Source organism: Ranitomeya variabilis, chromosome 6, assembly GCF_051348905.1.
Source record: "Ranitomeya variabilis isolate aRanVar5 chromosome 6, aRanVar5.hap1, whole genome shotgun sequence".
In the NCBI taxonomy this organism is placed as follows: Eukaryota; Metazoa; Chordata; class Amphibia; order Anura; family Dendrobatidae; genus Ranitomeya; species Ranitomeya variabilis.
In genome coordinates, this window is record NC_135237.1 from 91,172,899 (window position 1) to 91,189,660 (window position 16,762).

At 41.4% G+C, this 16,762-nt stretch overlaps 1 protein-coding gene across 5 annotated transcripts in view; it reads left to right on the top strand.

Moving 5' to 3' along the window:
- The window catches only part of PALS2 (protein associated with LIN7 2, MAGUK p55 family member), a 118,656-nt gene extending 102,104 nt beyond the window's left edge, over nucleotides 1–16,552 (top strand). For 3 of the 5 annotated variants that reach the window (XM_077268780.1, XM_077268781.1, XM_077268784.1), the window contains 2 exons: nucleotides 5,404–5,532; nucleotides 16,323–16,552. In XM_077268780.1, coding sequence (XP_077124895.1) covers nucleotides 5,404–5,532; nucleotides 16,323–16,499 — 306 coding nt within the window. In that variant the 3' untranslated portion in view covers nucleotides 16,500–16,552. The remainder of the gene's footprint in view (nucleotides 1–5,403; nucleotides 5,533–16,322) is intronic. The other 2 variants (XM_077268782.1, XM_077268783.1) reach the window with 1 other exon arrangement.
- The last annotated feature ends 210 nt before the right edge of the window (nucleotides 16,553–16,762 follow it).

Sequence of the window (16,762 nt, forward strand, 5' to 3'; positions counted from 1 at the left end):
TTCAGTCTTCCCAGCCTGGTGCAGGGCTACAATTTTGTTTCTGGTGTCCTTTGACAGCTCTTTGGTCTTCACCATAGTGGAGTTTGGAGTCAGACTGTTTGAGGGTGTGCACAGGTGTCTTTTTATACTGATAACAAGTTTACACAGGTGCCATTACTACAGGTAATGAGTGGAGGAAAGAGGAGACTCTTAAAGAAGAAGTTACAGGTCTGTGAGAGACAGAAATCTTGATTGTTTCTGACCAAATACTTATTTTCCACCAGAATATGCAAATAAAATGATAAAAAAAACAGACAATGTGATTTTCTGGATTTTTGTTTCTCAGTTTGTCTCCCATAGTTGAGGTCTACCTATGATGTAAATTACAGACGCCTCTCATCTTTTTAAGTGGTGGAACTTGCACTATTGCTGACTGACTAAATACTTTTTTGCCCCACTGTAGCTATAGATTTCTGTAGGCCTGATGTGGTGTTTTTAGCATAAATGTATCATATTTACAAGCTAGATTCTTTGATTATATAGGTTTTGTATAGAATGTCAGCTATTCAGCCCTACAATAAATTTGCGTCCTAAAACAGGTTTCATGCAGAGATATAAAATAAAGTGAATAGTCTTTTCCATAGCAAGCAGTCAATTTTGCTTTCCTTTTTCCAGTGTGGGTTAGAAACTAAATGATGAGTGAGGTTTTATAATATAAACAGGCAAGCCAAACTTGTGCTTGAAATTTGGTTGCCATTCACATGCAGGTTTTAAATAAACAACCCTAAAATTGGCGGTGTGAACAAAGCAAGTTAACCTTTTTTTTTTTCTAATAAAAATATCTATCTATCTATCTATCTATCTATCTATCTATCTATCTATCTATTACAATATTTTCATTCCAATTTATAGTTCTTATTCTAAAACTTAGTCACTTTCCAGATCCTGGTAATCGTTTTATTTTTGAGAAGGTGCTTTGTGCTCTTGTTTTCCGTACATCCTCTTTGAATTTCAAGTGATAAAGAAACTTTACTTGCTGTTAACTAAATTTACTTCACTTGTAGAGGGCCTTATTTTACTGTATATTATACATTGTTCTCCAGAAAAGTACTGTAAGTCCAAGGATTCTTATTAAAGTACAATCATGGCCAAAAGTGTTGGCGCCCTTGAAAGTGTTCCAGAAAAGGAAGTATTTCTCCCAGAAAATTATTGCAGCTACACATTTTGTTATAGGGGTGCGTGCAGTGGGCTCTTCAGTGCTAGGTGAGACATGCTCTCTTGTTGTATCCGCTTTTAGGCCCACCAGGTCGGGCATATGTTATGGTTGGACGCTTTATAAGACTGGTGGACTTTTATGTAAACACTCCCTTAGGTCACTACAAGTGATTGATTGCATCACAAGGACCTTTACTTATAAGGATGAGGGTTGTGCCTTTTGGGACACTTAAAGGAGGGTGTTGTTCTCACCAGAGTTATTTGATTATTGTACTGATACAATGATGTATTTATTACTATACTGAGTGCTACTTACATCTGGTGTCTTTGATCATAGCACTTTCATTACTTTGTTTGTGTTTTTAAATAGTTTGTATTGGTATAAATAAAGTTTTTTTCACTTTTTGTACAAAACTCCTATTTGTTCTCCGGTGTTTCACATTTTGTTATACACATGTTTATTTCCTTTGTGTGTATTGGAACACTAAAAAAAAAAAAGAAAAAACACGAAAAAGACCAATTTGACAGTTTGGGAAACTGCAGTCTATCCAACAGAATTATCTGGGAGAAATGATTTCTTTACTGGAACACTTTCAAGGGCGCCAACACTTTTAGCCATGACTGTATATAACCGAACACAAGACTTGTGAAAACCTTTTTTATAGAATATGTTTTTTTTTCAGGGCTTGTATTCACCTGACAGTTTGGCTTTTTTGAATGCAAGTCAAATAAATAAGGCAGCACACTGTGGCACCAAAACCTGCAAACATGAAAATTGAATTGCATTACTGCACTAGAAATATGAAAAATTGAGAAAGTTTAGCGCATAAATTGGCCAATTTATGTGTACCTTGTAGCCACGTTAAGGCATTTCTCGTATACAAGGTCCTAGCAATGCCTTTCCTCTCTGAGAATAAAGTCTCCATCTGAATGGGAACCTAAAAGGTAGTCCTTTTTTGAATGCAAGGTCAGACATTCAATATTTCTAGAGATCAGCAGGATTGTGCCCAGTAACCTACACACAGTGTCAGGTCGGCGCCATTATACTGATTACAATGATACCTTGGTTGATGAAATCCGTCTTGTGGTGGTTGTTTAATCTTTATTTTCAGTCTTGAGTTAATGATATGCCTGTGCTCCGGGGCGGCCTGCAGAAGGGTTTTTTTTTTTCTTGCTGAAGGAAAATAATCCAATATTACATGTCTGTGCATGGCAAAAGTATGTGAACCTTTAGGATTAGCAGACAATTTGAAGGTGAAAATGGTGTCTGGGGTTTGTCATTGCGCTGATTGAAATCATGTGAGTGTGCTACATGTTTAAAGAACAGCGACCTATTAAAGTCTGGTGTTACACTTCCACAAACAGGAGTTGTTGTTGTGGCTAGGGTTGATCAAATAGGTTCGGATCCCTCCTTATCCAAATAGCTATAGCGCTTCCCAAATGGCTGCATTGGATACCTGGTGCGCTCCGATAATCAACTGTTTGATGCCTCAGCTGCATGTGTCGCGGTAGTGTGACAGTCCCAGCGCATGCATGGAGAGCCTGTGTGTATGACTGTCACATAGCCGCGACACATGCCGCTGCGGTGCCAAACAGCTAATTATTAGGAGTGCTCCAGGTATCCGGGTTACCAAGGCAGCTATTCGGGAAGCGCTATTGCTTTTCGGATAAGCACTTATCCAAAGCTATTCGATAAACCCTAGTTGTGGCATCAAGAAAGGAGTTTTTTGAGAACTTCAGAAGAGTTGATCATCTTGTTTGGAAAGGTTAAAAACCATTTCCAAAGCGTGTGAACTCCACCAATCCACAGTCTGTCAGATTGTGTACAAATGGAAGAAATTCTAGACTACCATCCCTAGGAATGGTCAACCAACATAAGGTCACAAAGGAACCCAAGGTAAATGCTAAGCAACTAAATGCCTTCATAAGTCCAACATAGGCAGGACACTCTGGCAACAATGTTGAGCATAGCAGGATGCAAGGAGAAAGCTGTTGCTGTAAAAATATTACTGCCTGTCTGCAGTTAAAGATCACTTGGACGAGCCAGAAAGCTATTGGAATAATATTTTTGGGATGGATCAGACCAGAATAGTTTTTGGTTTAAATGAGTCAAGTTTGGAGACAGGAAAACTGCTTTACAGCATGTAAACCTCATACCACCAGCATGTGTGTTAAACCTGTATTGTAGAGACTTCACTGATTCAGTGCGAGTCTAAGACGAGCTGCTCCCTCAAAAGCTTCTCATCGCTTAAAAGGTAGAAAAAGGCACACAAGCAATTCTTTTGCAAAATCAATAGATTAGCAAATATGCAAAAAGTTACATTGATAAAGTGCAAGGCGATCTGGCCTATTTACCATATGACCAAAGAAAATCCCAATTGCAAATAATACTTAGTTCACATTATCATTAACTATTCATGAACACGATTTGATTGATCCTGATTCACATGGATTATTTGTTGCAGTAGGGACTTTTTTGATCTTATGGTTATGGCACGTTTTCCATTTTAGTGTAATTATTTACCAATTAATTTTGCTTAATTGTATGTTTTGACTTTCTTTTTGCAGTAAAATTCCTCCAAGCTAATGTACAGAACTAATCGACAATTATAGGAAATGTTTAGATGCTGATATTGTGGTACAAGGGGGTTATACCAGAAGCTGCATGCAAAGGTTCACATACTTTTGCCATTCACAGGCATATGATATTAGATTCTTTTTCCTTCCACAAAGTCCAATATTTAGCAGAGATATAGAAAATCCTGAAGGGTTCATAATTTTTCATGCACTTTGGTAGCTCTTGCACAGCAGAGAGGCAGATTGATTCAGTCGGTGCCAGTGCAGCTGTAATAGCAGGACTTTCATAAATAAAAATAGATACCAATAAAAGTAAAATTAATTGAGAAATCAGTAGGTTATATGTTTTTGAATATCCATATTGAATCAGGAGCCCCATATAATGCTGCACAAATGGTGATTATGGCCCCATAAGATGTTCCATAGAAACATTTGCCCCATATAATGCCTCATAAAGGTTATGGCCCCATAAGATGCTCCATAGCAATATTTGCCCCATATAATGCTGCACAAATGCTGATTATGGCCCCACAAGATGCTCCATAGAGATATTTGCCCCATATAATGCTGCACAAATGCTGATTATGGCCCCATAAGATGCTCCATAGAGATATTTGCCCCATATGCTATTGCTGCGATAAAAAAAAAAAAAATGACATACTCACCTCTTGTCACTCAGGCCCCCGTCACTTGCAATATTCACCTGTCCTCGTTGCGCCGCCGGGCGCCGCTGTGACCTCCGGCTCTCTGCACTGACATTCAGGCAGAGGGCGGCGCTCACACTAATCACGTCATCGCGCCATCTGACCTGAGCATCACAGCAGAGGACGCGGAAGACGGAGCCCGGCAGTGGAACCAGGACAGGTGAATATCTCGCAATGCTGCTCACCCTCCCCATTACTCACCTGCTCCTGGCGCGGTCCCTGGCAGCTTCCCTGATGGTCTTCTCCGGGCACTGACAGCTTCTTCCAGCTTTGAGCGGTCACCGATACCGCTCATTACAGTAATGAATATGCGGCTCTACCCATATGGGAGTGGAGTCGCGTCCATACTCATTACTGTAATGAGCAGTACCATGTGACCGCTCAAAGCTGGAAGAAGCTGTCAGCGCCCAGAGACCATCGGAGATGCAGGGACCGCGCTGGGAGCAGGTGAGTATGTGACAGCTGCCGCTCCCCCAGCCGACCCCCTGGGACAATGACTTGAGTATAAGCCGAGAGGAGCACTTTCAGCCTAAAAAAATGGGCTGAAAATCTCGGCTTATACTCGAGTATATACAGTAGTTATTTTAATGCTCCCTTTCTTGCAGTCTACTCATCTCACATCAGCAGGGAGGAAGTAAAGGGCCATAGTAGTTTATCATGTATTCCTCAGTAAGTGACACATCATTGGAATCGGGGCCTCTCTTCCTACATTATGCTGCGCTCAGATTGGGTAGCAAAACCGGGTGACAGACTCCCTTTATTGAGATACTTTTCATCCATTTCTTGATAAATGCACTTTTTGTACATACTATTTCTATCACATCACGTTGCCTTCGTATTCCTGGTGCAGGCAACTAGTAACTTCCAATGTATTAGTCATTTCTTGTTTTGTATCGTTGTGTATTTTCATCATTTGTGCTTCCTACAGGCTTTAAAAGTCCTAAGGACGTCGGAGTTCATGCCATATGTAGTCTTCATTGCTGCTCCAGAGCTGGATACACTACGTGCCATGCATAAAGCTGTTGTCGATGCTGGAATCACCACAAAGCTTCTCACTGTAAGTGAATTGGTTTCATATTCTGGGAGGGACAGTGTGACATTGCACCTATTTGTATGTAGAGTTGTGCAATAATGAGGAATTATTGAGAAAAAAAAAAAGTATATTTCCCAATTGAAAGCTTCTATTTTCATTAAAAAAAAAAAATATTTTCTGAATGCATGATGAACCTGTAACATTTATGTGTGTATGTGTGCTCGTATGAAGTGTATAACCAGCATACTAATGTCCATTCATCTTTTCACATGTATCAAAGGGAATCTGTCACCAGGTTTTTGCTACCAAATCTGAGAGCAACGTGATGTAGACCCTGATTCTAGTGACCCCTTACTGGGCTGCTTGCTGTAATTTTGTTTTATCAGCAGGAGATTATCACTAGAGGACTAGTAAACCTGCTGCCAGGTAGTCCTCTATATTCATGAGCTCTGTATAACCTCACCCCCACCACTGATTGGCAGCTTTCTGCCTATGCACAGTGTACACAGAAATCTGACCGTGGTGTGGGCGGGGCTATACGGAGCTCAGCATTTGGAGAACTGCTATGTCTGTAGCAAATATAACCGAGACTTTATCAGAACTTCAGCATGCAGCCGAGTAGGTGATACATCGCTGGAATCAGCTTCAGACCCTACCTTGTGCTACTCTCATATGGGTGAGCAAAAACCTGATGACCAATTTCTTTTCAATACAGGTGTATACGGTTAATGGTAGACGGCACTAGAACCTTCTCCCCCAGCAGACAGCGCCCATACTGAGCGCACTGATGAGACGCCCGCTCACTGCTTCGCTCTGTTGTTTTTTTTAAAGTTAGTAAAGCGGCGAAAGCAAATTCTATCTATTACAATCATAGTTTGAGGTCTTGGCACCATTGGTCGGACAGTGTGACATTGCAGCTGTTGGTGTGCGAAATGTCCCAATGGCTTGTGTTCACTACGTATCCTCTTACAATGCCTGGCACAATGTAGCAATGTTACTTTCTATAGTGGGAGCTTCACCAAGGGCGCGATCGGGTCCTGTGTAACACAGGGATCCGCCATGTTTCATCAGGAGATCGCCTTTAATAGCCGCCTACCTCCTCACGTAGCAGTGTTCGGTCACAAGGACGATCCAGAAATGCCATTGATCCTTACAATGAAGGGGCCACAGTGCTAGTTAAGGGGGTCTTCCGGTTTTAGTTTAAAAAGCCTTCTCACTATGTAAAGTTTTACGTTTTTCTTATAAACTGTTTCTCGCCATTTTCAACATTTCTTTTCTGTCTGTGAATAAGAACAAATTACGGTAGTTTTTCTTTCGGCAAGAGCGCTTTCTCGCAGGTACCATGTAGGAGAGGTAGCGGCTCTACAAGTCATTGTCTGACCGTACGATGAGTGCATCTGCTCCACGGCAAAGCAATTTAAGTCTAATTTGCATGTAGCTGATTCTTCGTAACTGGTCTATTCGATTTATTAGAAGACCTGTGTAATTTTTATTGTATTGGGGCCTGTAGCCAAAATACTGCTTACAGTAGTTAAATCGTCCTGACCTTTTCCCATCAGTATTACTTATTTACAGCAAGAAATCTCTCATTTCAGACACACTGATGGAATCTGCCATTTTGGTAATACTACTAGTTACAGGGGATCTGTCAGCTGCCTAACTTATGGGCAGCGTGTTACAGAGCAGGAGGATCGGAGCGCAGTTTTGTAGAGAAAAAAGTCTGTATTTTATTTAATTCGTTGTCATCTGTAATTGTTGTCAGTTGGTCTGATCTTCTCAGTGATTGACAGCTCTTCCAGTGTCAGTGTGCATATAGAGATGGCGGTCTGTCTCTTGGTCAGGTGACTGCTAAACCCAGAATGAGCAGGGATTTTAGTGAATACAGTAGGAGTCCTCCTATGTACGGACCAATGTGGTGTTTCATCCTCTTTCTGCTCTGTGCGCTCTGCTGCATCTTGGATGGGTGCACAAGCTAAGTGCCATTGAAGCTAGTGTTGACCAGTCCACAAAGGTTGACTGTTTTGTTGTTTTTTTTTAGGTTTTTCTTCATGGGACGAGCACAATGACTTACATTAATGTACGATCTGTTTTGCATATTGAAGGCACACTAAGCGCAAATACAAATATGTTCTTCTGAAGATACACAAAGTCTTTTCCCTCAAATCCATACGTCATTCGACCATTCTTCTTTAAAAGGCCTTTACTGGCAACCGAGCAGTGAAGGACTTCGACGCATGCGGTGGAGCATTGCCCTGTATAATAATCACAGTTTTCTTAAAAGACACAAACTTTTTCTAGTACCACTGCTTGAAGAAAATCTCTTTAAAAAAAAAAAATACTGGCAGGAGGTTTGGGAGTTAATTTTGAGTCTGTCCTCAACCCAATAAGGTCCAACCAGCTCATCTTTAATATTACCAGCCCATAGCAGTACCTCACCTCCACCTGACCCATCCGGTCTGTCAAGAATCAGTCTCATCTCATCAGTCCATAAGCTGTGAATAATCTGTCTTTGGCTATTAAATGGCCCTGTCTTGACATGTCACCTTCTGTGTCTTCATCAGTGGTTGTCAGATTTCGGCCTTCCTTACCTCAGCCGTGTCTCTGAGCACTGAACACGTTGTACTTCTGGGCCTCCATGGAGGCTGCATCTCTGCAATATGACAAAACTGGAGGATAATGGGCCCTTGGTCGCTTCACATTTTGCTTCTTCATTCTGTAGCTGTTAGTGTCTTTTTCTTTATTTTTTTTCCTCAACACAGTTTTTATGACCCTTTTTGACTGTTTGCAACAAAAACTTTTGATGGTTCTGTGGTCACACCCCAATATCTTGGCAGTTTCAAGACTTCTGCGTCCCTCTGTAAGTCTTATCAGTTTTTGACTTTTCAGTGTTGGTTAAATCTTTCTTGGACCATTTTGCCTGAGGAAAACAATCTGCCTAATAATTCTGCACACTGTGATAAAGGACGATGTATCCTTAGGCCTCACCCTCCCATTACAGAAATTCACATCACCTGATGCGTCATCCAAAAAGAATTCAAGTTTATACAGCTTAGAGTTGGAAAATCTGCATAAAAAAATATGGTCAAAATACTCAGTAGCCTAATAATTCTATGTCTATTATGTATTATTCTATGTATTATGTCATAGATGAAAAGTACCAGGAATTATGTGCATTTTTTGTCATCTTCACACACAGTCATGCACCCCTCTGTGCTAAACTGAGCCGTAAAACAGCATATGCATCGTCACTAGATGCTTACACCTAATACAAGTGGTGTTCTGCCCTGAGCCCAGTGCGATTTCTCCAGGGCCGCTGGTCTTGGACATTGATGGTCACTTTGCCGCTTGTTGGGAAATGATTAAACGTTGTAATTGAACACAAACGCCATAAACCGCTCTGTGCCGTGCAAACAAGCAGCCTGCTGTAATTGTTCATTTGCTGCCTATTAACAAGTATATGCTTAATTACAGTTTCTAATTGAACACAAATTAGGAGGCCTAGAGCACTGCTTTGCCAATTTGGACATTGCCGGCAGATTGATTTTACAGCGTCAGATCATTTTTTATGATAGTTGGAAAACAGCAGCTTGGGGCCGACCAGACCACATGGGTCTTGTTGGCGTATCTTAGCTGATAAGACTTGAACCCTTTTCTCTTCCTTATGCCCCGCTTTGTATTTTTTACTCAAAAAATGCCCCACACTGTTACATTTATTGACACATTTAATGACCAGTTGGTTATTCTCTCTTTGGGCACAGATAAGTTTATGAACTACTAGACACCGACTTCATAAAGGGGTATTGCAGACTCCATAATTTATCACCTATCCACTGGATAGCTGCTCATAGATGTCAGTTTATGGTACTGGCAAAGACAGCCGAGCAAAGCGGGAATTTTAGTGCCATGATCTGCGTGTGCAAACATCCGCTCCACTCGGCTACTCATCCGCTCCACTCGGCTACTCACCCGCTCCGCTCGGCTACTCACCCGCTCCGCTCGGCTACTCACCCGCTCCGCTCGGCTACTCACCCGCTCCGCTCGGCTACTCACCCGCTCCGCTCGGCTACTCACCCGCTCCGCTCGGCTACTCACCCGCTCCGCTCGGCTACTCACCCGCTCCGCTCGGCTACTCACCCGCTCCGCTCGGCTACTCACCCGCTCCGCTCGGCTACTCACCCGCTCCGCTCGGCTACTCACCCGCTCCGCTCGGCTACTCTTCCGCTCGGCTACTCTTCCGCTCGGCTACTCTTCCGCTCGGCTACTCTTCCGCTCGGCTACTCTTCCGCTCGGCTACTCTTCCGCTCGGCTACTCTTCCGCTCGGCTACTCTTCCGCTCGGCTACTCTTCCGCTCGGCTACTCTTCCGCTCGGCTACTCTTCCGCTCGGCTACTCTTCCGCTCGGCTACTCTTCCGCTCGGCTACTCTTCCGCTCGGCTACTCTTCCGCTCGGCTACTCTTCCGCTCGGCTACTCTTCCGCTCGGCTACTCTTCCGCTCGGCTACTCTTCCGCTCGGCTACTCTTCCGCTCGGCTACTCTTCCGCTCGGCTACTCTTCCGCTCGGCTACTCTTCCGCTCGGCTACTCTTCCGCTCGGCTACTCTTCCGCTCGGCTACTCCTCCACACAGTCAGCAGAGAACAGAGATCACAGAGGCGCAGTTTAGATTCTTGTGACCATGAAGAATATTCTGCATCCATTGCTCACTATGTTTATATACATATTCACCTAAACATACTGCTGCACGTCAGATGGAAGCCTTGTGGGTGTCAGATCTACTGGTGGTCCTGTTAATTTGCTGTTTCTCCTGAATTAACCTGCTCTTGTCGGCTTATTTTTTATGGATGTGTGCGGCAGGAGGATTACTGACATGTTTTCTTCAGCCGCCTCTTTTGTCAGTTCTGCCTCTTTTGGAGCATTTTACAATAGGAGCGCGTTTCTTCTCTCAAGGATTTAGTTTCACAGTTTGGTCTTTTTAAACAGAATTGGTGAACCGTGCGGCTGCGGCTCCCTCCTCAGCGCCATTCTGTGCATAAATCCTCCTAATCCTGAAGGATACGTTCAGAGATTTTTGTATCCAGGGTGTGCACTGTATGAGCTGATACCAGCGGTCATCTGCCTCGGATGTGTAATTTGTCGTACCTACAGCTATGACTGCTGCCATGTTGGCAATATTTCTGTTTACTATGATGTGCTTTACTCCAGTTTTCTTTTAAACTTTAATGATCTGAATGTTTCCTCCGGGCAAGTTCTGAACATTATTCTAGTTTTTTTTATTTATAAGTTTCTTCCTATTTAAAAAAAAAAAAAAACATTTGTTCTTTACCCACAAATGACCCATTGTTTCTTGACAGCATGTCCTCTCTACAAAACTTGCACACTTTAATTAGTTGAAGAAAAGACCATGTAAAACCTTTTTGGAAATACATATTAAAAAGTATTTTTTTGCCCAGGATTTATCGTCGGTCAAGAAAATGTTGGTAAAAATATATTGAATTTGTTTTTTTAATAATATTTTTTACAAATTATAATTTGACCATGAATTTCCTATTGTTGGGCTCTACAATTGTAATCAAGATTTCTCAGAATGTAAAGATATCAGGGAAAGTGTCCAAAGCTAAGCTGATCTAAAAATGTGCTGCATAATCTGCATATGCTCCATGCACTTTCTAGTATTGTCATATTGCAGAATGTTAGTGCAGATTCAGTCCATAAATCTAGGACTAATGCGCAAAACGTGCACAATGCTTTTATAACTGCTTGGTCTCCTAAAAGAAAAGGCTACAAATTATTCCTACCAATCACTAGCTTATCCTATGTGCAGTGTTGAGACCATTTATTTCTATGGTAGAATTCCCAGTGGGCAAGGTTTGTCCAATACTATGGTCCGTAAAGTAGAAATGCTTGAGCTGCACAATGAATATCTGTTGAGTTCTTGGCTTCGGCGACATTGTACGTTCGTAGGATATAGAGTGCGATTGGTAGATGATCCAGCAATTGTTCATATTGTTGGTCCCAAAAGTGCATGTCCTGTTCTGTTCTACGATAACAAATGTTTGGACATGAGGGGCTGATGAGTCATAATTAGTGTTGAGTGAACATGCTCAGATTAGGTCTTATCAGAGCATGCTCAGGTGCTAAGAGTGTCTTCAGCGTGCTCGAATAATGTGTTTGAGACCCTATGGCTGCTGCAACACATGAAGGGATTGCCTAACACACAGGCATGCAATCCTGCATGTGTTGACATGCAGCCATGGGGTCCCGAACATATTAAAGCATGGAAAATGAAATAAAATCAATAATTTTATTAAACCGTATTTTAAAAAACAGGAATAAAAAAGCAGGAAAGACCGTAATAGGGGACTGCAATATATCAAGAGAGCCAACAATGGCTACAGCTCAAAATTATGTCACAAGTGTCAATACAATAATGAATCATCATCAATAAACATCTTAATAATGAATAAACATAAGTGACAAAATGCTGACCAAGAGCCCTTCAAAATAATGGAGACAAAAGGGAATGACCCACCCCACAGGATAAATAATAACTAGGCAACCCACTGGTAACACAAATCGAGTGAATGAAACCAATCTTAAGAAGAATCTGGCGGCGAAAAGACTTGTGTGGACATATTAAGGATAAAGTCCCCGTAGCGGCTCTTACTTCGGCGTGGGGAAAATGGCACTACAGAAGGCTTAGGGCATGCCATTTTCCCCACGCCGACGCAAGAGCCGCTATGGGGACTTTACATACATAGTTATTAAGGTTGAAGGAAGACTTTAAGTCCATCTAGTTCAACCCATAGCCTAACATGCCCTAACATGTTGATCCAGAGGAAGGCAAAAAAAAAAAAAAACATGTGGCAAAGAGTAAGCTCCACATTGGGGAAAAATATTCCTTCCCGACTCCACATACGGCAATCAGACTAGTTCCCTGGATCAACGCCCTATCAATGAATCTAGTGTATATACCCTGTAACATTATACTTTTCAAGAAAGGTATCCAGTCCCCTCTTAAATTTAGGTAATGAATCACTCATTACAACATCATACGGCAGAGAGTTCCATAGTCTCACTGCTCTTACAGTAAATAATCCGCGCCTGTTATTATGCTTAAACCTTTTTTCCTCCAGACGTAGAGGATGCTCCCTTGTCCCGGTCTCAGGTCTATGATTAAAAAGATCATCAGAAAGGTCTCTGTACTGTCCCCTCATATATTTATGCATTAAAATAAGATCACCCCTTAGCCTTTGTTTTTCCAAACTAAATAGCCCCAAGTGTAATAACCTATCTTGGTATTGCAGACCCCCCAGTCCTCTAATAACCTTGGTCGCTCTTCTCTGCACCCGCTCTAGTTCAGCTATGTCTTTCTTATACACCGGAGACCAGAACTGTGCACAGTATTCTAAGTGTGGTCGAATTAGTGACTTGTATAGAGGTAAAATTATGTTCTCCTCATGAGCATCTATGCCTCTTTTAATGCATCCCATTATTTTATTTGCCTTTGTAGCAGCTGCCTGACACTGGCCACTGAATGAGTTTGTCATCCACCCATACTCCCAGGTCTTTTTCATTGACGGTTTTGCCCAGAGTTTTAGAATTAAGCACATAGTTATACATCTTATTACTTCTACCTAAGTGCATGACCTTACATTTATCCCCATTAAAGCTCATTTGCCATTTATCAGCCCAAGCTTCTAGTTTACATAAATCATCCTGTAATATAAAATTGTCCTCCTCTGTATTGATTACCCTGCAGAGTTTAGTGTCATCTGCAAATATTGAAATTCCGCTCTGTATGCCCCCTATACAAGGTCATTAATAAATATGTTAAAAAGAAGAGGGCCCAATACTGATCCCTGTGGGTACCCCACTGCTAACCGTGACCCAGTCCGAGTGTGCTCCATTAATAACCACCTTTTGTTTCCTATCCCTGAGCCAGCTCTTAATCCACTTACACATATTTTCCCCTATCCCCATTATTCTCATTTTACGTATCAACCTTTTGTGTGGCACCGTATCAAAAGCTTTTGAAAAGTCCATATACACTACATCTACTGCGTTCCCTTGGTCCAGTCCGGAACTTACCTCTTCATAGAAGCTGATCAGATTAGTCTGACATGAACAGTCCCTAGTAAACCCATTCTGACTTTGGGTCATGAGGTTATTCCTCTTCAGATACTCCAGTATAGCATCCCTTAGAATGCCATCCAGGATTTTACCCACAGTAGAGGTTAAGCTTACTGGCCTATATAGTATTGTCTGCCATGGGATTTTCTTGTGTAAATACTGATGAAAAAGTCATTTAGCATATTGGCTTTTTCCTCATCCACCATTTCACCCAGACTATTTTTAAGGGGGCCAACATTATCATTTTTTAGTTTCTTATTATTTATGTAGTTAAAGAATATTTTGGGATTATTTTTACTCTCTCTGGCAATGAGCCACCAAAAGATTTATTATATCTTCAGTGAAGTCTTTGAAAAAAGTCAATTTCTGTGATGTCAAAATGGATTCTTGATCTGGCCATGAAATCAGGGATAAGAGCCTGATACTTTTTGAGGGGCATGTAGTCAACATTGCTGAAGAGGTTGCCTGGGTCCTAGGGTGCCTTTCTGGGAGTCCTTGAGGAAGAACATTAGAGGAATGTGCCTGAATCTGTGCTGGAGGCAAGGAAAGTGTTTATCTCCTCCAGTAAAAAGCGTCTTTGAAAGAATAAAAATGTCCCACTTGTCACTAACACTGGGGTATGTGTGTAAGTGGTGCTTTTACACGTGTATTGTGTGGGGTATGTATAGAAGGTGTGATTTATGAGGTTTACTATAAAAAGTAGAGAAAGGAGATTTAAAATAAATTTTAAAGTAAATAGGTACAAATTAAAAAAGTGAAAAAAAAACTTTGTACAAAAAAGTGACATTTTAGTATCCTAGTTCCTTATCTATAAAGCTACTATACTAAGGTTCTATATATTTTTTATATCTGTATTTTTTTTCTTTATAAAACAGACATCACTAACTCTGCGATGTCCGCTACTCTACTTAATGGAGCTACTTCAAACTTTTCTATTATATCTATTTTTTACAATTTGCTGGAAGAAAAGAAAAATAGTTCTTTGGCAAATATTAAAACGTACTTTGTTCAGAGGTGTGCAAAAGCAGAAAATCAGAGCACTATAGTCACTGGATGTGCACATGCAAGTGTCGCAAAAACAAAATGGGGCGCAAAAATGAGCACAAATGCTTAGTGCAGAATTCAGGAGCGGGAGGGTAAGCTGGGACAGGACAGGAACTTTGGCTGTTGTGATCACAGATAAGTCACACCGTGCAAACAGCCCAGCTCAGCAACAGGAAATCTGAAGCTCTGTGGATGAGGATCACTGCTACTGGCCACCAATTATTTCTCTGTAACACAGAGGAGTTAAACAATCACTCTACATGCCAATTCTGAGTGAAATCTAGAATGCAGAGTGGCGATTGTTATTTTACAATAACCTTTTTGGCGCCGATTGGTCAGTCACTATTGACTGAGGAATTGGAGCCAAAAGGGTTAAACAGATGTTGACACACGTTGCGATTGACCGCAGCATTCAGGAGGTTAAACGACCATGACTGTGGCCGTTGCAGCAGGGCCCCGGTTGTCCTATACAGTTGACATCTGCTGCATCCTCTCATGTCGGGACGGGGGGATTGTGCAATTCACTTATCAGCACCAAGAAAATATGCAGCTGAGGAATAAGACTTTTTTAATGATTACATTGATGGCCATTAATGGGTAAATACCTGACACTTTTTCTAAGACGGTAAATGTATAATGTTTGTATCCAATGTTGGACTGGGGTGCCAAGGACCCACCAGTAACTAACTCCAGGGCGCCACTTTTCATTACATGCAAATGTGACATTTTCCTTAATCAAATTTATATAACCATGAACTGGGTAGATTGATAAATAAGATGCTGCCTTTGTACATAGTGATTCATGTATATAGTGCCAATTACTGCTCAAATAAGAGGGTGCTGGCCGCTCCTGCACAGGGCCCTCCGGAGGATTCTGCTGTGGGCAGTCCAAGCCTGTTTGTATCCTAAATCTTGTCACCATGGACAGTGACACCGATGCTCCCCACCGTGGGAAATTCCTCAACTTCCAAGGACGATGTACTTATCTGGTGCTCTGGAAATTCATGGCCTGTTGGCTGAAAAACTAATGATTGCAATATGTTCGTTTCTTGACAAGTGTTGGGTGGAGAGAGAGGCTTTATTATATTTTTTTGCCTTTTTGTTTATGTTACTGTATTTCTAGAAAACATCTGATTACAAAAAGCCTGAATATTTGGCCATTTGAGTGCTCAAACATTTTTTAGAGCTTTTGTCTGAAGGCTATTTTATTTGCACCACCGCCACCTTCCCAAATACATGTGTTCTCTTGTTTTGGCTGAGCGTGCTTATATTCTGAGAGAGGAGTAAGCCACTGTCCAATATCTGGTGACTGACTGTTAAAATTAACACACAGTTCTTTCTCCTGACCTCATATGTGGCAGACAAGGCCAAATGTACGACCAGTCCCACTAAAATCAGCAGGTTCTGACATCTTTGCACCAAAGTTACTCACATACCCATGAAAATGTACATATTGTAACACATACTATTTTGCGAGTAACATTAGTGTTGCAACTCTATATATTCCTTTTTTTCTGTGATGTATTAGTAACATAATCTAGGTTTGAGAACTTTTTCCTAGGAATGTATAGTTTAGCATAGCAAAACTGCAGTATGGCCTTGTGAAAAGACTTCTGAAATGTTATTTGTTCTTCGCTTTAGGACACAGATCTGAAGAAGACTGTTGATGAGAGCGCTCGGATTATGAGGGCGTACAACCATTACTTTGACCTAACTGTGGTAAATGATAACCTGGACAAAGCCTTTGAGAAGCTACAAGCGGCTGTGGAGAAGCTGAGGATGGAGCCTCAGTGGGTCCCAATTAGCTGGGTTTATTGACTGTCTTCTTAGGTTAAGATTTTATTAACCATTATTAAAGACACTAATCAGAGCGAGCTCCCAGACGAGGACGAGGCCATCGATATGGATGTCGTTTGTTCCTAAGGATTTAAAGGATCGTACACTGTTCTGACTTTTTATATAACACTTTGACGGGAAAGTGTACTTAAATATGTAATTTATTTTAATTTTTATAACTTTTTAAAGATGATCTTTCTATTCATAATACATGAAGGAAATGCGTTGAAGCATTTTTTTTTTTT